At 39.2% G+C, this 21,839-nt stretch overlaps 1 protein-coding gene across 1 annotated transcript; it reads left to right on the plus strand.

Moving 5' to 3' along the window:
- Window positions 1-1,747: 1,747 nt before the first annotated feature.
- tspan17 (tetraspanin 17) lies at window positions 1,748-21,399 on the plus strand. Its single transcript, XM_044206332.1, has 8 exons — window positions 1,748-2,360; window positions 10,402-10,452; window positions 12,326-12,472; window positions 13,336-13,506; window positions 14,041-14,166; window positions 14,741-14,788; window positions 16,439-16,555; window positions 16,841-21,399. The coding sequence occupies exons 1-8, from the start codon at window positions 2,274-2,276 to the stop codon at window positions 16,904-16,906; spliced, it is 813 nt and encodes a 270-aa protein (XP_044062267.1). The 5' UTR covers window positions 1,748-2,273; the 3' UTR covers window positions 16,907-21,399.
- Window positions 21,400-21,839: the final 440 nt, after the last annotated feature.

A 21,839-nucleotide genomic window follows, 5' to 3' on the forward strand; every position in this document is an offset into this window, starting at 1 on the left:
TATTGTTTGTCACTTGTTTTACTATTATACTTCATAACACCCTGAACTGAAAATAGTGGTATAACTGAAAATAATGTAAGCTGGAGTAGTAATTTCCCCTTTTTTAAAATATGCCAAAATGAAACATTAAGTGGGTATGTCATGGGATGCACATCACTTCATATACAACACATTTATCCACACATCTGTTAAACTAGTCTTTTGATTATTTAATTAATTTATCCTTATTGGAGTATTATATCCTCACTTGGAGTATTTAAGGTAAGACTACGTGACTCATTTAGGACTACAGTAATCCTGTACAGTGCCACCTAAACAAGGATTCATATTTCATCCAGTCCTAACATATCCCCTTAAGGCACTTCAACAGCCCCTTCATTAAAATTGATGCAATTTAAAAGTTGGAATGAAATGTTATGAATTGCCAGTTTAAAATCATATTATCAAAAAGCTAATACAAACTTGTTAGATTTCTGTAACTACAACATAATAACTAGATGACTAAATTAATTATCATTAATATATTATTTACATGCAGCCCCGTACGAATGTATCTCTGCCCCTGGTTTTTATGCTGCTTACCATTTGAATATGCTCACAAGTTGTTTATTGCCCAAAGTACTGACATATGTACAGGATCAACCACCTATTCCTTTGGTTTTACAGTCTTGTGTTGTGCTTCACTGTCAGTGCAACATACTACCTATTTGTGGTGATAATTAGGGGACTGAAATGTCCCTAACAGCAACTCCTCAGGGTGAAAAGAAAACCAAAGTCACATCTATCACAGGTTCATAGACTGCCATCTGTAGGACTCCGGACAGAAGTTCAAATGAAGCAAAACTGTTTGAACTGATTGTGTACATGCAACTGTTTCTCAACAAAAACATTTCATATATTCTCTCATGGTCTCTATTTTCTTTTCAATACTTTATCATAGCATTAAAATGAGCCAATTTCTCCTGAAAGAAAATACTGTGAAAAAAACAGTAGAAATGAAAGATACAATTTCACTTTATTATCCCCTTATTGAAGTAAGAATGAATGCCATTCATAACAGACATTTTTCACTGCAGACATTTCAACATGTCATAGCAGCAAAATAACAAGTGTATGTGGTAAAATTAACGATAATAGCATTTAGTTAATGTTATTACTTACACCTGTGCTTTTCCTGCTCTGACAAGTCAGAATGTCGGTTGTGAAACAGTCCAATACTCTCCCAGTGTCAGTGACAGTGTCAGTAATCTTTCATTTTCATCACAATATGGTGAGCAGTGTACAGACTAACCTGTGTCCCATGATTACAACTCATGTGATTCTGGCACAGCCGCTTTGTTGAGAAAAAAAGGTGCTATCTGCTGCTTTAGATTTCACACTTATCATTCAACTCAAAAAGTGAAAGACTTGCAAGAGAACTGCAAATAAGGTGGCATATAGTCAGCAGCTGTACAGTAATGGGAGTCCATATACACAAGCTGAGCAGTTTCCCGTCCACAACTCTTCTCATTGTATTTTAATTTTTTACAGATTTGTGTTGCCAAATATACATTACACCATAAGATAAAAAGTAGGCTTTATTATATTGTTAAATATAACTATATACTAATCTGAAATACTCGGAGTAGCATTTACCCTCTCTGTGCTCAAATTAGGGCAGTAAAATTAGGATATTTGAGCTACTTCTCATTTTGCTGTCCACCCAGTGAAGTGAAAACCTTCATTGAGACACAAGAGGCCGCTCTTGAGGTGAAAAGGGCGAAAGCCAGCGTAGCGGTTTCCTCGTTTGACAGCAGGGGCTTGTTTTACAGCACAAAACAACAAGGATGAAGACTTCAAGCGACGGTGCGGAAACAGAGATAATCGAGGAGACGTTTAGGTAGCTGAAAGGCCATCGGCTTTATCTCTATCCCCCGGTGTGCGCTACGAAATTAACTCCAGGCAACTTGAATATCGACTGAACTGCAGATGAATGTCTGTGCCTTAAGTGTCGCTGGATTTGTTGTTGTTAGCTGCTAATGCTAACCATAGAACTTGCGAGCTAGCTGGCCTAGCAAGCTAATGGTTCAAGCGAAGAAAATATAATAGCATAGCCGCACAACGTTATGTTTGATTTACTTAATGCTGTCCAGGTGAACTCGGCGTTGTATAGCTGATGGAGCCAGCTAACCTTGGCTTCAGTAGTTTAAGAACTGCAGCTTTGGTTAAGCTTTTAAAGTACCAACCGTAGTAGTTACCTAGCTTGCCAGTTAGCCACCACTATCCTTGGAAGAATGAGTAGAAAACACCATCATATTAAAGGAGCAGAAGTCAGCTGCTGCGTGAAATACTTCTTATTTGGATTCAACATTTTATTCTGGGTAAGTAAATACAGTCTCTGTAACTGTTACTGTTTGCCTGCCGATATCATAAGAAAAATAACGCTAACTTAAACTCTCATTAAATAGTCTGGTAAAGTTAGCTGAACGTTAGCACCGTTGATGTTGGCGAATTTGAACTTAATGAGGTCTGAGGTCCTTAATGTGGTCATTTAAGTTAGTTGAGTTAACTAGAAAAGTATTAAATTATTATTTCTCCGTTATAAGTTGTTGTTGTTGTTTGTGTGTGTTAACTTGCATAACAGATTAGCTTGTTTAGTTGATTGTCCTAGAGGAAGTATTTTTTGGCGCAGGACAGTAACGTTAGTCAGGTGTGCGATAAGTCTTTAAAAATGTCACTTCTTTTGGCGGACCTCTAGTTATTCTCTAAAAGTCTTGATCTTTATTGGCCTGTGGGCAGCTGTAAATTTTCCTTTCATGAAACTGTTTAAATTAACTGTTGGTTAATAGTGGCGAGTATGTCACAAATATTACCAGTCACTATAAATGCTTCATTGTCTGACTAAAGTTTGTAGAAAAGTAAAGGAACCTCTGATGATGGTTTGTCTGTGAGAGAAGCTGGTGGAGATACAAACTAACAAAGATTAAAGCTGGGCTCATGTCATTTGAGTTTGAGAAATGGCAGTCTCCTCTGTATTGTTAGGCCAGTGGCAAGTGAGCCCACATCTCCTTAACAATGCCTCCCTCCATCTATATCCCTCCTCAGACTGAAAAGTTCCTCTGTTCAGTCTGCTTCACCCCTCCCTCCTCACCCGTCTGCCTTGCCTCTGTGCGGCTGGCGTAATATAATGTCTATTGGTGAAGGAATGGTGTGTCTGTCTGCCCCAGAGGGTCTTCCCACACACTGTTGGAAGGAAAAGGCCACACAGGCCTGAATACCACCCAGCCCTCCTCTTTTCAAGCATCCCTTTCACTCCCTCCACCACTATAGTGCTCGGGCTCTGCGGGACAGCATTGTTTGTCTCACTCACACACCCACAAACGCACAAAGAGGGCTGGCGATAACAAAGACTGTGGGGGGGTATTCTGTGTTTTCTCCCCTCATATGCTTGTTCTGACGGACTCATCAGGACCATGTGATCCACATGCAACTGACTCTCTTCCTTTTCCTCCTCCTGTCGTCACCACCTCTTAATTTTTCAACACTCCATTTCAAAATGTCGGAGTATAAAACTATATCTCTGTCATGTTGTTTTTGTTGTGAAACTTAGGTGATATGAACTGCCAAACATGCCTCAAGTTTAAAAACAAAAACAATACTCAAATAAATTTCTACAATTGGCCTCAGAAATGAAAAGTGTTCTGTAATTCAGTTGGACTGAGCAATCAACCAGGAAATACTGAGTCATAGGGCTATAGTGTTGTGTCTGACTCATATTGTGTTCTTTCAGACTGTTTGACACTCAGGTCAAGCTAACAGTCCTGTGTCTGAGCTCTTTGTGAAACTGTGGAACATGTTCCAGCTCGCTGGCTGTTTCCGTTAATAATCACTAGAAGATGTTCTCCTCTTGTCTGTGTGCTGCGGAACTGGATTTGACAGACAAGCCAGTGCATTGCCGAAATAGAGAGAGATGGGCTTTACTCTCCACAAATCAACCCATTTGTCTTTCCTATAGTGATCTTGTCAGGCTTGAAAATGCTGCCTGAATTGAGACAGAATGCTTGTAAGACCCTAAATATTGTGAACAAAATAGAGCAATAAAACCTTGTGCTTCTTTTCTGTGTGAATTCTTCCAGCGCCCGAGCTCGCTGTTGACGGCCAGACATTCTCACCCAGCAACTTCTCTCGTCTTTACAATAGACACATCCACTTAATTAATCATGTTTTCTGCCTGAGCTGCTGAAATGTTTGGAAGCTCTGCATGCTGTAATTAAGAGCTTGTTAAGCTGTTGCTGAGTTGGTTGGATGCAGGCAGTATGTTATTAGCCAGCTACAGCTCCAAGTGTCTGTTCACATTTGGCACTAAAATGCACATTGGGTGATCACATCACAGGTGGACAGCTGTAAAGAACTAAGTGTGAATGCAGCCATTTGATGACACATCACTCAAGCCACATGTAGAGGTAGTCAGTTATTCATGTGTCCACATATGCATTGGAAGACAGCATAGTAGACTTTAGAAGAGCTGAAATAATTAGTTGATTAATTGATTAGTCGATAAGTCGGTAAAAATACCAAATATTTGTTGGTTCCAGCTTCTCAAATGTTAGCATTTGATGCTTTACTTTGTCATATGGGATGGTTATCTGAATATCTTTGGATTTTGAACCATTGATCAGATAAAACAAGAAATTTTAATATATGTCGCTCTGGGAAATCAGAATGTTTTCGGACAATTTCCTGACAAAACGATTAATGGATTAATCAAGAAAATAATCGTAAGGTTAATCGATAATAAAAATAGTTGTTAGTTGCACCCCTACTTTATTGCATGATAAACGCATCCCAAAGTTAAAGACAGTTGTCTTTATCCAAGATAAGGCACCAAATAATGTTTTTCTGTTTAGTGGTAGTTGCCAATTCCTACAGATAAAATCAAATGTGAACAGGGAGGCAAAGTCCACTCGCAGGGGGATTTTTGTGTGTCACGGTAGCGTGGAGCTTGGTTTGTCTGCTAGTTAGTTGAGGTTAATGGGGTTAGCTGGCTTTGGGAGGCATCTTCTCAAGTGCTGATAATCTGTCTGTCCACATGGAGAGGAACCCCTCACTCTGGGACACACAGATCTTATTGCAGCATTTGACAGAGAAATAACCTCAACAGCCTGATTTGAATAATGAGGTGGATACAAGGACATCTAGTTCCAGACTTTGTTTATTTGCTCAGTGATAAAACATAGAAGTACAATGATAAAAGCACAGGGATTGGATAGAATGATATAAATATACAGAAGAAAGGGAAGCAAATTACTTACTGGAGCAGGTGATTTTAAATGAACAAATCCTGAGGGGCTTTTAAAACGTCTTGTCTCCAAACAAACAGAAGCAATGAAATATAAATTAAGCAAGAACAAACAAGGAATTAGCATCTTATGTTTAATTGTCACTTAGTTTTTATCTACTGCTCAGTTCTCGGTAAAAAGCACTGATCCTCTGGAGAGCATTTTTGTCTCAGGGTGGCATTGACAGAGTTTAGTACACAGGTAGTGTGTTTCAATGCCACCGACTGACCTGATTTTGACTCTGGCTGTGGGACATTACACTGTGGGAAAAGTTAGATAAAAGGAAATAACATAAGCACTGTACAAAGGCAGGTTCAGTTCAGTTTCAATGTGCTGATTAAGTCAAATTCACTTTAGTCCAAACCTTATTGTCCCATGAGAGAAGTTTGGTTATTAAATAGGGCTTTAAAAAGGCACATAATATGGGTACAGAATGTGCTCACAAGAAATTCAGTTGAATCTGGATTTTTTTGCTAAAATGTACTAAACTGTAGTTGTGATTTTAACTTTAAGTTTTGATCAGCATTGTGTCCTCTCCAAAAAAGGAGCTCAGTTATTGTGTATTTTATAAATAAAGTTAATGGAACTATTCGCTGACTGAGAAAGAGATTCAGAAATGGTGGAAGAAATAGTAAGCCAAAATGACTGTTGTCTCACTCAATGCTGCCTTCAAGGTCACCTCAAGCTGTGGCAGGGGGAAATGCAACTTGACATGCATTAAAGTACTTTTGACTGGAAATAATAACAAAATGAGCCATATAACTAACAAAGGTACTTATCTGGTGTCTGGCTGGTGTTTTATTTTAGAAGCACCAGAGTGAAGAGGCTATTTTCTTCTTTCTGCTTTATTGGATAGTTTCCAGTAGAAGAAGAAACGGGAAAGATGGGAAGAGAGAGTGGGATGTGACCATACTGAACCACCAGGGCAACCATGTAATTGATGATTTGAGCAATTAGCCAGAAGTATGTATATTTTAAGTGCTTATAATTTACAAGTAATACTGCGTGATAAACAGTATGACACATTACATCAGTCAGTATGGATTCTGTGCTCGTTGTCTCCTAAATGTTGCATTTCCGCAGCTCTGGTATCACCAGAAATGTCTTCTTTCCCCACAATATATGGATACTTCTTGAAGCACTTAAGGACAGCATTAGATTCTGGTAATTTGTAGCAATGGTAGATATTCGCTCTAGTTAAGGAAATACAAGCTTTTATGTGTGCCAGATATTATCCATCAAAGTGTCACCAGCTCTTCCTGATGGACAGAGCAATGGGAAGGAGACGGGAAGAACATCAGCCATGTGTCTGTGGGCAGGCAATAATATCTACCTTCAGAAAATACAAAACAATATATCAGTAAAACATAACTTTATTAAGTTTTCCTTTTCAGGCTGCAATAAGCAGCATAAGTGTAACATCCTGAGTGGCGCTTCTACAGATAGGACATCAAATCCTCACTGACAGAGGCAGCAGATTCTCCTCATTTCAACATTTAACGTATGATGTTGGGAATGATAATTATTATGCAGTTCATATAACAGTAAAGTTGAGTGATTACTTGCCACCAAGTTTTCAAAATTCAAGCCACTTTGTTGCTCATTTGAGGACAACTTCAACTCTAATGGCCGCTTTAATGCAACATTAATTTTGGGTTCTGTGCAGCCGGATTGTCTCATTTGGAAAGAAGATGCAGGTTCAGTTTAGTCTTCTGGTTCCCTCGAGGACACTCCTTCATGGGCTGCGTCCTTAGGAAGTTACAAGCCCTGAATTGGAAAGGAGTAAGATTCAGTAATTGCAGCACAAAAGTTGTACCTGATTATATAAAACATACAGGTGTTGTGTTGTTGTCCCACAACTTGGCACAAGGATTGGCAATGCTTGATGCAATGACATCAAGACATAATTTATTTTTCATTTGAAAATATACTATTGTGTGTGCTGCCTAAAACTGCCAACTGAACTGTTACCAAATACAACTTCAGCTTGTTGCATACTGCAGTGTTTCCCCTATATGCATCCAACGCCGCTGCTATATAAAAATCTCACCAAACGCAATGAACTTGCTCTCTCAACTTTAAGCAGCTAGGGTCCAGGACAAGTAAGGAATATAAATCGGAACACCCACAGACGTTGCCACTGTTGAGCAGTCTGTTATTGGTTATTGGTAATTCGAAAGCGGAGTTGGCGGCAATGAAGGCTTTGCTGCCGGTCTCGCTACCTACCTATTACAACGAAGTTCAGCGAAGACGTAGAGATGGCGCGGAACAGCTCAAAAGTAGGCCACTCCTCTTTATCAAAGGGGGTACCCTCTTTGTCTGTATGGAAAGTCTGTTATTTAGCTAACTCATCCACTAGGGATGTGTGTGTCTGTGTGTGTGTCCCCTTTTCGAAAACCTGTTTTTGTGCCCCCCAGTTTTTTTTTAATCTGGCGAAATGCCGTGGTAGCTCTCTAGCATCCAATATACTAATGTTGGGTTGACTTGATTAGTCTACTACCTGGTCACCGATGTGTTTATTTTACATTCATTTGATGGCAGACTCCGCCCAACTGATTCGACACCAACATACGCCAGGATAGGAATCAAGTGAACCCACTCTCGTGCTGTGAGTCTCGGACAGTTTGTGACTAGAGTAGTAACGTTACTGGTAGACTTTTGCGATAGGAAAAAAAAAAAAAATGAAGCATCACCAACAATAGCAAGTTTGATGCTTTTCTTTAAAAGAGAGAAACAAGACGTGAGTTGGCTGAAGAAAAGGGAGTAAAAAAGGCATGTATTTTGAGTTACAGTGAGAATCATAATGTACTCCTCATAATAAAGAGTGCTAGACGCTGGACAAACAAAAGCTAATACTTTCATTAATAGTGATTGTGAAAAAATTGACAGTGTGTAACTTCTTAAAATATATATATTTCATATTTTGATACATTTCTTATATGTTGTGATTGAAGTTGCAAATAAATAAATATTTTCCACCGGCGCAAAATAATACTCACGCACTTCAGCACCTAGGGGAAACACTGTACTGTATGAAGTGTAGACAGATCTCGCTATCAGAAGAAGATTTTCATACAGTAAATATTTTTATTTAAAATGACAGTTCACCCCAAAATCAGAAATACATATTTTTCCTCTTACCTGTAGTGCTATTTATCCATCTACGTTGTTTTGTTATGAGTTGTTGTATTTTTTATTTTGGGGTGAACTGTGCCTTCAACATAGAGCGAACTGTCACGTGATGTCAAGTTATTTTGCAGAATACTATTATGGGAGTTTTGTGCTGCGTTACTCTTGAAGAACAGGCAGTGTGTTCACTGAGCAGTGGCAAATACACAGAAACAACACAATAACACAAACATTAGTGTTTTTCCCTTTTTCAAATCCATATATTGAAAAATATTTGTCATAATAATGTTGGCTTACCCAAAAAGCCATACCAGAATACTATATGAAGAAACTGTCTTTGCAAAATTCAAGTTTTTATTTGTGTTTTGATATAATGGAGAACAAATTAACTGTTGCCCTGAATGTACATAGATTCCTCTCTGTCTGAAGCTAATCTTCATAGCGCTGCTTAAATAATATCCCAATTCAAATTTTTGCAGTTAAGAATCAAATAATCTAAATTTTTAGATTGTCTTTGGTTTAAAATGACAATAGTTATTGAACATGAATTTAATTAACCATGATTAAGTGTTCACAATTGGTAATTATCCACAATATCTGTAACATTACACTTTAGATGGAGCTGTGTAATACTAGATGTTGTAATGTGACATTTGTTTACTCTGTCACAGGTTTTTGTGCTCTCTTTAATCTATGTGGATTATTTAGAGTCAGAGGCTAAATGGTTTAATACTCCCACTCTGTCAGTCTAATCTCTTCTACCTGATCTCTGCCTGCTTACCTCAACTCTTTCTGCGTGTCACTTTCTAGCTGAAGCCACCACACCCTTCACTACATCTGCTTATGTAACTACCAGGGCAACCCTTCACAGTTACTGTTGTTGTTTGGCATACTGTCACATTGTTGGTCTTGTTATGTGTGCTTGACGGATTGCCATCGGTTTACCTTCTTTCCCCGATTTAATCAGCTTCCTAACAATATAATTTATCCCAATTTCAATGGAGCTATTATATTTCAGGCTCTGCCGTTATAGTGTGCCTCAGTTAAGTTCATTACCATCCCAAATCTCTTAGGAATGGCATTTTGTGTCAGCTAAGTAGTTGATTAGACAATAACATTATATGAGTAACACCACACTACCCAGAAATGGATGATTTTTACTGAAATGCAGTCTGATAAGTATAATCTTGGAGCCTTACTGTTGTTTTTTAAATTGTCTTTACATAGGGTGTTCCAGTACTGTGGCCATCTCAAGCAGCCGCCCAGTGCTTTTCAAAGTTGTCTTTTTTTGGCATGTTTTAAACTGTGAGCCCCACATTCATCCTTCACTGGGACGGGAGGCTAATACCAGAGGGATTTTCCTTAATTCTCAGGATATCAGATCCTCCAGCCTCTTAAGCAGACCAGTGCAGTGACTCTAACCTGCAATAATAAGCAAATGTAATGATTCACTCTCTCCACAGCAAGTTAAAAGGCATCTTCTCAGAATTCAGTTTTGTTTAAAGGCTCTTAAAGCTAAATTTCTTAATTGGTTTCTTTCTGTAAGTGATGGGGTTCTATATGGATGCACTATTGTCTGCCCATTTTAGAAGATCATTTATAAAAAATTTCACTGAGACATTACTGTATTTGTGTTTTGACTGTGCTCACGTGTTTAATGTGGGTGAGGCTGTGTTCGAAAAAGGTGATGTCATGGATCACTATGGATCAATCAGAGTTTAACATTATAAAAATCTGTAGACAGTTGTTGGGTTATTTTCATATGTTGCCAGGTAGACGCCACTATAAATCAAATGTGATCAAACCACACCCACACAGTCCCGATAGAAGAATGTGTCACTTGTAATTCGTCACTGAGTGAGGTGTTTTCTGTATCAAATATTTCATTTCTTCATAATTTCACTGTTGCTTTCCGTCTGACAGTGAAGCCTCTTGTGTGTGCTTTGTTTTACAGTTACTAGGAGCAGCATTCTTGGGCATAGGCCTGTGGGCATGGGCGGAGAAGGTAAGTATAAACCATAGACTGCGGTATAAACACATGCACACAAACACACCCTGTTGAAGTACAACATGATTGCCTCAACAGCATAGCTAAAAGTCTTCTGCATATTCCGGTGGGAGTATACTGGAAGTACAATTTGCAGGAGAGAGTTTAGATGAAAAAAGAGCTTTTGAGAGAAGCAGTGTGGAAAATAAAGGCGCCATTTCTGTAGCACTTAAAGGCATATTACCTGATAATGGTCCTGGAAAACATTTCTTAGTCGTCTCAGGAAACGAATTATGTTGCTGCAGATTAAGTGTGATATGTGACTGTTAACATTTTGTTGAGCCAGTATCTTTTTCCTATAGTTGCAGAGGTTAACAAGCTAGAAATAGGCACAGCTACAAATAAGGAGCCATAAGGCCAAAATTACAAACTCATTTGACTCATAGCCACCAGGAATGTAATGTCTTTGCCCCGTCACAAAATGAATGCCTCAAATTTGCATGGAAACTGGTTACTGTTTATTGTCCACACAGTATACTAGCTACAAAGGTCAGGTGCTGCCATTAACCTCTCATGTGCAGTGGTTCATGGCCACATTTAAAACTCCTTCCAATCCAGTTAACAGTCAATTTGTTCATTAATTATCTAGAAATTGTACCAATCGTTCCAGTAAATGCTGCACCAGCGTTGAAGCATGTACTGATTAGTAACGTCTGGTCATGAACTCTGTGCAAATAGGCCTGCACCGGAGTACCTTGGTGGAACACCGTGAATAATTTAAAGGGATTAGGCCAAATGATGAATAGTGGGTATGGGAAAGGAATAACAGTGAGTTTGGGTCTTTGTGACTAAGATGATTAGTTTCTAGCCTGCTGCGTTCAGCCAGACTACATTGTTTCTGGGCCTCATGCTTAAATTCAAATGAAGGCACTTTATTCTGCACCAGTGCCATAAAAACACAAGAATGCAGTTATGCCTCTGTCCTATAGTTGTGCCCTAGCTCAGTGCAGTGGGAGATTAACTTAAGCAGTATGAGATTTCAGCTTCTTGGGCTTTAGCAGCAAGTGTTTGACATGTGCGCTGTATGTGACAAGCAAACAGGAGAACTGAGAGCTGGTGCCCACGTAACACCAGTGGGATCCCTTTCAAGGTGGGTGAGAATTATAGAAAGAGATGAAGAGCGATCATGCGTGAACCAGAACACACATTATATTTGAACAAGCTTCTGTACTCACAAACTGCACCTCCTTGTAATGATGCTACCCTGGGACATTAACTCATCTTCCAGAGAGCCCACACTTTGGCGTCAAGGTGTAATTTATGTTTGAGAAATTTGTCAGTGCGTGGCATGATGCTGAACAGAGACTGACAGGAAAACATTGTGGACACACTGTGACCTCAGGGCTGTGAGGGCAGGATATGCAGAGAGGAAGGACAGATGTCTGTTTGTGAATTTTTTCCGAAGGCTCTGAACTGTTCCTCTTCTGATAAAAGTCACTTGCTTTATAGGCTGGACAGAGATCTGCTAGAGAATGAAATTGTGTTGTAGATAAATTGATTTAAAAAAATAAAAATAAAAAAAAAACTCTGGGGGTTTGTTATTTTATTTGGAAAGCAGCACACTTGATAGATACCATTCTAATCAAATAACAGTATTGCCTTTTGAAAGATTTTTGCCTCTCTGAACAGGGCAACCCCAGTTGGCCTCTTGGCTGTGTCATTAGTTAAATTCTCACTATTTCTCTTTGACATTACAAGCTCTTTTCAAGGTTAACTCTAGAGTGAGCAATTTTGCTGGGACCTTGTAATAGAGATAGTAAGGATTGATTTTGGCAGTATTACAGTCAGAATTTTAACCACTCTCTCTTTTGTCTTTCTTCCTTTCCCTCAGGGCGTGCTGTCCAATCTGTCATCCATCACAGACCTTGGGGGCTTCGACCCCGTGTGGCTCTTCATCGTCGTCGGAGGGGTCATGTTCGTCCTGGGCTTTGCTGGCTGTATTGGAGCGCTCAGAGAGAACACCTTCCTGCTTAAATTTGTAAGCCAGCTCCCGGCTTTCCGAGCACAGACACCATTTTAACCGCTTCACACCCTTTGGATATGCAGTTCACACCAGAGCTGAGGCTGTCAGTGCAGCAGGTGTCACTTTGACTCACCCAAACCAAATGCTATGGGCGTTTGCATGGCACAAATATGTGTTATCTCATCCTGTTTCATCATAAAGTCATGATGAGAAACACTGATCCGTGCCTCATAAGCCACCAACACATTTTCTCCGTGTCAAGTGATATTTTCTTCATCAGATCAGCACTTTTTGCTTTTGTCTTTTGATCTGTAAAAAAAAAGCTCAGAATTATTCTGAAGCCCAAATCCATGTCAACACCATTTTGGGAGGTGAATTTGGGTTCATCTGTATTGATAACTACATGTCACTGATGGAGACAAACTTACCTTGTTGCTGGCTGCAATTCTGAGTAGCTATTAACTCCAGCCCATGTCCATTAGCAGCAGTAAGTCAGGCGTCAGAGTGAGGAGCTAATGTGGCTCTTGTGCATTTATCATTAGCCCCGTCCTCCTCCTTACATTTACTGTAAAGGGATGATATAACGGTACCTCTGGGACTGCAGTTTTTGTTGCCACACTCTCACTCAGCAAATCAGGACAGGCCCAACAACCAGACCTGCACACGGACATTACATCACAGCTGTTGTCCTATTAATTATTTTGCTGGAAAAAATGTTATTAGTGCTTTGATCCTTTACAAAACAGGATTTTCTTGGGCACACCCAGATTCCCTGGTTGAAGTGACAAATATGTTGTTTTCTGTTTGTGTGTGTGTGTGTGTGTGTGTGTGTGTGTGTGTGTGTGTGTTTACTCTTGTGTGCGTCATGTACTTTTCAGTTTTCTGTGTTCCTGGGTTTGATCTTCTTCTTGGAGCTGACTGCAGGAATCCTTGCCTTCGTCTTTAAGGACTGGATCAAAGACCAGCTCAACTTTTTCATCAACAATAATGTCAAGGCCTACCGCGATGACATCGACTTGCAGAATCTCATTGACTTTGCCCAGGAATATGTGAGTCCACACCTACTCACTGAAACTTGTGTGACTACAGCAGTAAAAAAAAGAAAAAGGAAAAAAAGAAAATCCTACTTCCTTGTAACAGCTCAGCTTTCTTAGCTGGACGAGGTCACTCGCCCTTCTTTAGAAATTTTGTTTATGTGTTGATCTTGAATCAGCTCAGTTCTGGGCAGAGAGAAGAATGAGTCAGCCTATGTAATTGTGGCATAAATCTCATGATTAATGTGATTTGTATTTCCCTCAAATGATTATCCAATTATATGAATCAAACAGTTTAGATAATTGGCTTCCGTGTGTAAACTCTGGGCTCTGTCATGACGCACTGTAAAGGCGATTAGATCCGCTTTTGTGTCGCCATTTGTGCCTCACTATCTGTAGTTGCTACCCACCACAGTAAGCCGGCTACCCACCCAAGCTGACCTGAGCCAGACTCTAAAGAGCTGTTTCAAGACCAGATCAGAGAAAATAAATCTGTCCGTTAACTGGAGTTGGCTGTTTAATCGCTGCCTGCTGTTGCTGCTCTCTCAGTGGTCATGCTGTGGAGCTCATGGGCCAGACGACTGGAACCTGAACATCTACTTCAACTGCACTGAGCTGAACCCCAGTAGGGAGCGCTGCGGCGTTCCCTTCTCCTGCTGCCTCAAAGACCCTGCAGTGAGTCATTCAACAATAATAATATATGATTAATCGCTCATAATTCATTAAAACAATTCATAATTTAGAATAGAGCTGTAACGATTAGTTGATCAACAGAAAATTAATCTGCAACTATTTTGATAATCAAATAATCGTGAGGATTTGATGCTTTTCGTTGTCATATATGATAGTGAAGTGGATCTGTTTTGGTTTTGGATTGTTGGTCAGACAAAACAAGACATTTAAAGACGTCACCTTGGACTCCTTCACTATTTATTTATAATGAAAATAATCGTTAGCTGCAGCCCAAATCTAGTTTTGAAATTGCAATATTTCTTTCAGCGTTTTAATTCATTTTGAACACTTATAGAGTTGATTTAGAAAGTATTTGAAAATGGATAAGATGGAGTACTAAATAATGTTTTGGCTTTTTATATCTAGCAATTCTTGTAGCCATTATTCTGGAGCCACACTCAGTTGAGCCATTGTTTATCAATAACTTGTTGTAAAGTTCCTCTCTCCAAAGCAGTCAGTTCTTGACCAGTAGTTGAATTGGAGAAATGGATATCATGTTTTTGTTTTGTTCTTACAGGAGGATGTCATCAACACTCAGTGTGGTTATGATGTTCGACTTCAAGGGGTTCGTATCTCTAGACATGTCTCTACCACTTCTGTAGATCTCTAGAGCTCTCTATACTTAACCCTATATTTGTTTTACATCACTCTCCGGTTATTCTTGTTTCAGGACCTAGATCTATGAAAATTAATATTGTGCTTTATGATATTTTTCAAATAAAAATTTAAAAAGTCTAATAAAGTTATAGCAGTTAAACACAACAAGTTCTCATTCACAGTATAGTCAGTGGCTGTAGTGGAGCATGATTGGCAGGCAGTGCCAGCCTTTCTGGGTTAAAACGACACGAAGCTGCTGAGTGGAATTCCTGAGGGCGAGATGATTGACAAGCAGCAAACCTGTTTAAACAAGCTAAGCAGTTGTTGAGGTCGGAGTGGAAATTAGGTTCAATAAAAATAAATAAAAATAGATTCATGGTTGAAATAAAATAACTTTGAATGGAACCAGTTAAATTTAGATTTTTATAGCAGCTTTACTTAACATTCTTGATGAGAAAGATGTTCCTTTTTTAAAAACACAAAAAACGTGTACCTAGAAACAGTTGGCCAACACAGCAGACACAGAGAATCTATAGGGTTAAGAAGCACACAGCCTCCTCTGCATGCTTCTTGCCTTAATAACAGATTGTTCTTCTAACAGGGATAATTAGGCTCCAGTTATAGCCTAGAGAGCAGCCTTACTACACTCTGTAATTGGCGACTCAGTGGGTTATGCCAGTCCGTTCCCTTTTCCTCTGTGTGTGGGTGTGGTGGTTACAACTCACTGCACTGCAGTCAGAAAGATTGCTGTTGCTAGGCGCACTGCAATAAGTGAACCACCTGCCACTGAGTTGGTATGAATTAATTTTCTCTGTGTGCTCTTCTGCAAACGCCCTGGCCATTGACATATTGCTGAAACCATCAGTTATGTGCAGTAAGTTCCTGTGCAGCTTGTTTGTGGAGTGCAGGCTGGGAAAGAGGAAGAGCAGGAGACATGGAGAGGGCTGAAATAGCTTCAGAGGAAGTTCACAGCCAGAACAACATAGTGTTTCCTGTCTTATTATTGGCTGCCAAGGGACTCCCTTTACCTCCCATTGGTTAAAAGCAAGCTTTCAGGTTTTTCAAGAGAACAAAGCCTGGTTGCCTGGTTGACTTGTCTTGAACAGTAACAAAGAGAGCATTGTATAGAGTCCTGTCACACTCATTCTTACCCCCAATTTTAGTGTCCTTCCAGCTCTAAGTTACACCTTTTTTTATTTCCATCTCTGAATAGACCATGTACATCATTGGCTGAACCTGACAACACAAACTGCCATCTGTCCGTCAACAGGAAACAGCTTGTGCTTATTTGTTCAGTTCTGACAGGGTCCTCAGAGAAACTGAATACACTGCCTTGATATTCTCTATGATGTCCAGACACTGACACGTTGTAATCCAAGAGTGACTCAGCCATCACTGAATCTTCATGCCCTCCTCAGCGGTGAAGGAGTCAGTGGGCAAAATGCTGTCTGTGTGTGTTTGTTTTGTCCAGCGTTAGTCGCACGTCAGAGTCCAGATGTTTGTTTAAATCATGCACAAGGCCAATCTCCTCTCTGAGAACTGATCATGTTAATGTGATTTTAAAAAAGCAATTTATTCACTCTTAATTTTAACTTAATCTGTTTTTGTTTTTAAAAAGGAGCTTGACCGGCAGAAATATATCTATACCAAGGGCTGTGTGGGACAGTTTGAGAAGTGGCTTCAGGACAACCTGATTATTGTAGCTGGAATCTTTGTTGGTATTGCACTTTTACAGGTAAGAACTAGACTGTTTTTCTTGCAAACACTTACATGAGGAAACCTAGTGCATTTGAAATTAGGTGTTTATCTAAAACTAACAATATGTCTGGTTTCTGATATTATGTCATCACTGCCATCTAGTGGTGACAGCAGGTAACATCATGCAAACCCCTGCAATACAGCAGTCTGTTCTTTTTTTTTTTTTTTTTTTTTTTTTTTTTTTTTTTGCAACATGCTGCATTCTGATCTCACTTTCTGTAAGCATCACTTGACCTAATGTCCTGTGTGGTTTCCTCTTCAGATTTTTGGTATCTGCCTCGCTCAAAACCTGGTGAGTGATGTCAAAGCTGTCAAAGCCAACTGGTGACATGAGAGGTGAAGTGAGGGAACCCCGCCCCTCAGGCCTAACCGAGTCAACACAGCACACTTAACAGTCCAGAGCCGAGAACATTCAGCTCTGTCTAGTTTGCCACTGAGCTAAGCAGCACACACATGCACTCACACTACACGTGCAGACACAAAGAATTTATCAGCGACACTTGAAGAGGGAGAAGAATTCCACACAAACCAAACCATTAACACTTTGTTTACCACTCAGCTGGGATTTTAACCCAAATATACAGGGGACGGTCCTGCCTGCTTCAAAGTTAGATTCTTTTTTTTCCTGTTTCCTCTGATTTTGTTCTTCGGACAAGTGTATTTATGGGGCGCAGTTGCACAAGGACTCCTTTCAACTGGGAGATTGGAAGCCATGGATGAAAGCAGGAGACAACAAAAAAGCAAAGGAAAATGGACAATAAGTCTCCTTTTTTAGGTCAAGCGTCCAACATTGTCACAGAGCCTCTGTCCACTCAGTGAGGGGTTGAACATCTCCTCCAACAAACAGCCTGTTTTTAACTTGCTTATCCCCACTTCCTGCTGTAGGGAAGCGTGGGTTGCTGGCCAGCTGGCCAACAAACACATGGATTCCTCTGCGTGTCATTTTTCTCCATCGTGACCTTTTATGACCACTGAAAAGACTGAACGCTGGCTGGTCAAGTCTGCAACTTCAAAATGTAAAAAGTGCCATTAATTTCCAGTGATATTTTTATCTCCTTCCTGTTCTTTACATGGAATTTCTGCACCATGCCCCACAATACCTCAGGGCCTGGCCGAAAATATATGCTTTCTGCCACTGGTTAAAAGTATATCTATTTTTTGCCATCCATGTCTGGTGAATTTAGATTAATGCAGAAAAACACTGACAGGTCCTCGAAAGTCGCCCTGTTTGCCCTGCAGTGATTGTATTATCTATAGATTTACTGAAGGATATTGTATTGTATTATATAGAATGGCCTGGTGTGGTTAGGATCGTAAGTCTATGCTATACAGGGAAAAGGATTTAATGATAGTTGAGATTGTTGTTTATCGCTGAGCATCCCTCAGGCACATGGGATTGCTGGTTTGGGGCCTTTTTACTTGACGTACGTTACCACATTTGTCTTATATTTTGTCCTCTGCATATTGAAATAAGAATATTTGTCTGTTAAAGATGTCCTTTATTCATCCTTTATTTCCTGTCCTTTCATATACACAGATTTTTATTCTGGGTTCATTGTTTTACTTCACCAGCCACTTGTTTTACCTCTGAACCATCAGTCAACTGCTTCTTATTGTTGATGTTGTTAGCAGTCCTAATGGAGACCAAATAATATCAGCTGGCCACAAGCTACCTGCCAAGGTTTTGTCTGGCTACAATTCTGATTTTGTTAGGAATGCCAAGAATAACAAATACCATTTCTAGATAGCCAAAATGTGAATTTATTATCCCTTTTTATGTGGGAAGTGCCAGTTGAAATGAGAAAACAAAACTTAAAAGTGTTATAGTATCGCTTTTATCTTTAATTCAATGTTGTGTATTTTGTTTGGACTGGTTTTTAAATAGAATAGTTAATACATGCTGTTACCTTTTGATATTAGCAACAGCCTCAATATAACATGAATGCTGCTTTAACTTTGAGTAGATTATTCATATGTAGTACAGTAACCAAGCTAACAACAAGTTTCACATGATGGCATTTGAACAATTTGCCATGTTGTTATTGTTTCCAGGCTGAGGGAATATTCTGATTATTTGTTCTTTCTCAAGTTTACACTTTGTACTCAGATTATGTTGCCCTTTGTTGTTTATTAAAAAAAAAACCTCTTGGATCACATTATAAGTTGCCCTTGCAGCTTTTCATCTTGTCCATGATCCTCACAGAATGTATTTTCAGATATGAGTGTGTTCACTTGATTATTTTGTACATTTCTGTCTGCATTTAACCACTACAGTTGTTTCTGGTTATAGCAGAATCATTCAGATAACACTGCACAGGCAGGATTTGGGTGGGATTTACTCGACCACACACACAGCTCCCTATATACACAAAACCTCGGCCAAAAAAAAACAAAACATATTGCAACGCACACAAGTTGAAAGATGAATAGCATTAATATTCTGTGAACAGTGTACCAAAACGTTTTCTGCTTCACAGAGTCTGATGTAGAAAATATATATATATATATAAAAAATTTAATGAGCTCATTCAGTAACAGCACCTTATGATCACCTGCTGTGCATACATGTCACATGTTGCTTTCACACACGCTCCCTCTTCAAAACACTACCTGATCTGAGTGCACCTGTTTCAGAGCCTGTCATTTTGATGTATTTTTAAACACGGGGCTCGTTTTGGAAAAAAAAAAGAGAGAGAGAAAACAACAGTCATTTGAATAGAAGAGATCCAGTGCAACACAGTGCATCTGTACGGAAGTGACAGAGTCGTAATGACGTTTCTCAGTTGAAATGGATGAGTTTCCATAGGAGATTTTAGGTGTAATCAGTGAGTACGAGCCTCGGGCAATCGGAGAGAACAGACAGGGTTTTTTTTTCCTTCATATCAAATGTAGAAACATTTACAGGATAAAACACAACTTACAGCTCTTGTAAATTATCACCCGAAGTTGCCACGTTTGCCTGATGTGACATGATTTCTTTCATCCTGCAATTCGAAATGTGTGTGGGCCTCTTTGATTTCACTAACTGTTGTAAATCAGTCTGTCCCACCTGAGTCTAGAAGATCAGGACGAAACCAGTTTTTTTTCTTCTCCCCCTCCACACCTTTCTAGTTTAATCTTTTGAAAAGTGGGTTGAAACAGATAATGTGTGATTAATTATTTCAACAAATCTTTGAAGTGTCTTTCATTTTTCCTGAAATTGCCGTTAATTGGAAGTGTACGCCCAGGGTCTTAAACACCCCTTCCTCTCATAAAAAGAAAAAAAAACACCCTCTGCTTATGCAAGCGAGAAGATTCTGTGTTGTATGTGATAAAATGGAGGGCCCGCTGCCTTTTGAGTGATGCTGAGGATCTGGCTGAAGGCAGATGGAGGCCACGGGTGTCAGTTCTGCTGCAGTACAGAGCTGCAGCTCTTAAACAAAAAGCACTCCTGCTCTCTCTGTCTTTCTCTCTCTCTGCAGCCACCTCCGTGTTAGGAAGGATATGCCAATAATCAGACAGTCACCTTGGTAATAAGGACAATAATGCCATAATAATCAGTTGTTGCAGCGCGGCAGGACTTTAAAATGCAGACTCTGCAAAGGTGACTTACTGGAGTATGTTTGTTTTAACAGCTTTGGGTAATTCTGCTTTTGTATTCCTTTAATGTCGGGGAAAGGGGGAGGGAGAAAACAATACTAATTATGCTTTGTCCTTTATCATAATGGCCTTGCATCATGAAACACCCTCTTAATTTCTCTGCTTTCCCTGTGGGCAGTTAAATCATTCCGAGGAGGAGCCTTATGCATACCATGAATGTAGAAGTCTGTATCAGCATGGACCTACTGCTCCACGCTCTGTTACCCTTATGCAGCGCAATGCACAAGACAAATGAAGTTAAGGAATGTGAAATAGAGTTATAGATGTTCTGGTTTTTACATTTTTAAATTTGTTTTAACGAGCATGAAAGCAGATGAGCATTCCATTTCTTCTGTTTCCAGGTGTGTGTGCAGACGTACGTGGGGAATTTTATATGCAATCACAAAGCATTTTAATCATCAGAAACAACCGTGTCTTGGTTCTTAATCTCTCTTCAGTAGCAGTACACAGCGTGGATAAGGTTTTGATAATCCGTTATTGATATAAAACTTCTTTTGCTACATATGCGTTTCTGAATGATTTGACTAAATTTCCTTCATGCATATTATACAAAGTGACTGTCATTGTGACTCTGATAATCTGTCCTGTGATTCCTTTCAAGCTTTGAAGTGTGCTTATGTCTTGAGGCATTTCTGTTGATATTTCTTACAAAGGTGAGCAGCACATCAGACATTCACAAGTCTTGCCTCATCGTGTGCAGACGCCGGTCACATCAGAGCACAGAGAAGCACCATAATTGACTTGTTTGTGAGCATATCAACAGCAATGTCACAGTTGTTAGTACTGACATTTCCATACCAGGTCATGGCATTTGATCAAGACACAAGCGGGATCTGACTGGTTTTAAGTTGAAGATGGGTTTTACAGATTTGCTCACAGTTGAAGAATATGGATACAGTAGTTAATGATCTTTTAGCCACACAAAAACCACTATAAATGTCTTTGTTCGGCTGAGCAACAAAAACATTTCTTCACAGTTTTACTTACAGTTTGTCAGTTTTTAGTTGTAGCAGAATACAACAAACAAAACCATACTGTCTATCCACTCTGTTTAGACCTGTCTACTCAGATGGGTAGCCTTGTAAAGAAATGTTGTATATGAAAACTGTGGGACATGGTCTGTTACACTGTATATTGTGTTAAAATCTGCCTCCTTCCTATATTAAATGATTTATGATAACAGATGAGTGTTTTTTTTTTCTAACTCAAGCAATCATGGACAGTAAGTACATTTACAAGTGCTGTATTTACAGTTTTGACATAATTGTACTTGAAAATTTTCCTACTGTATACTTAAAACTCCACTACATTTCAGAGGGAAATATTGTACTTTTTACTCCACTTTTACATTTACTGTATTTGAAATCTATTTAGCAGATTAAGATTTGACATCAAATATGTTGATTTGTTATTGACCAGAAACTACCAAACTATATATAAAGTATATACTATATAAAGTAGTTAAAATTTGTGCCACCTCGACCAGCTACTACATTAAAATGCTGCTTACATGTAAATGCTTAATAATAATAGTAATAATACAATAGTGATATATCAGAATTAGTATTTTTACGTTTGTTACTTTAATTGCTGATAATAGTTCTGTACTTTTACATTTTGCA

Source organism: Siniperca chuatsi, linkage group LG8 (assembly GCF_020085105.1).
Source record: "Siniperca chuatsi isolate FFG_IHB_CAS linkage group LG8, ASM2008510v1, whole genome shotgun sequence".
NCBI lineage: Eukaryota > Metazoa > Chordata > Actinopteri > Centrarchiformes > Sinipercidae > Siniperca > Siniperca chuatsi.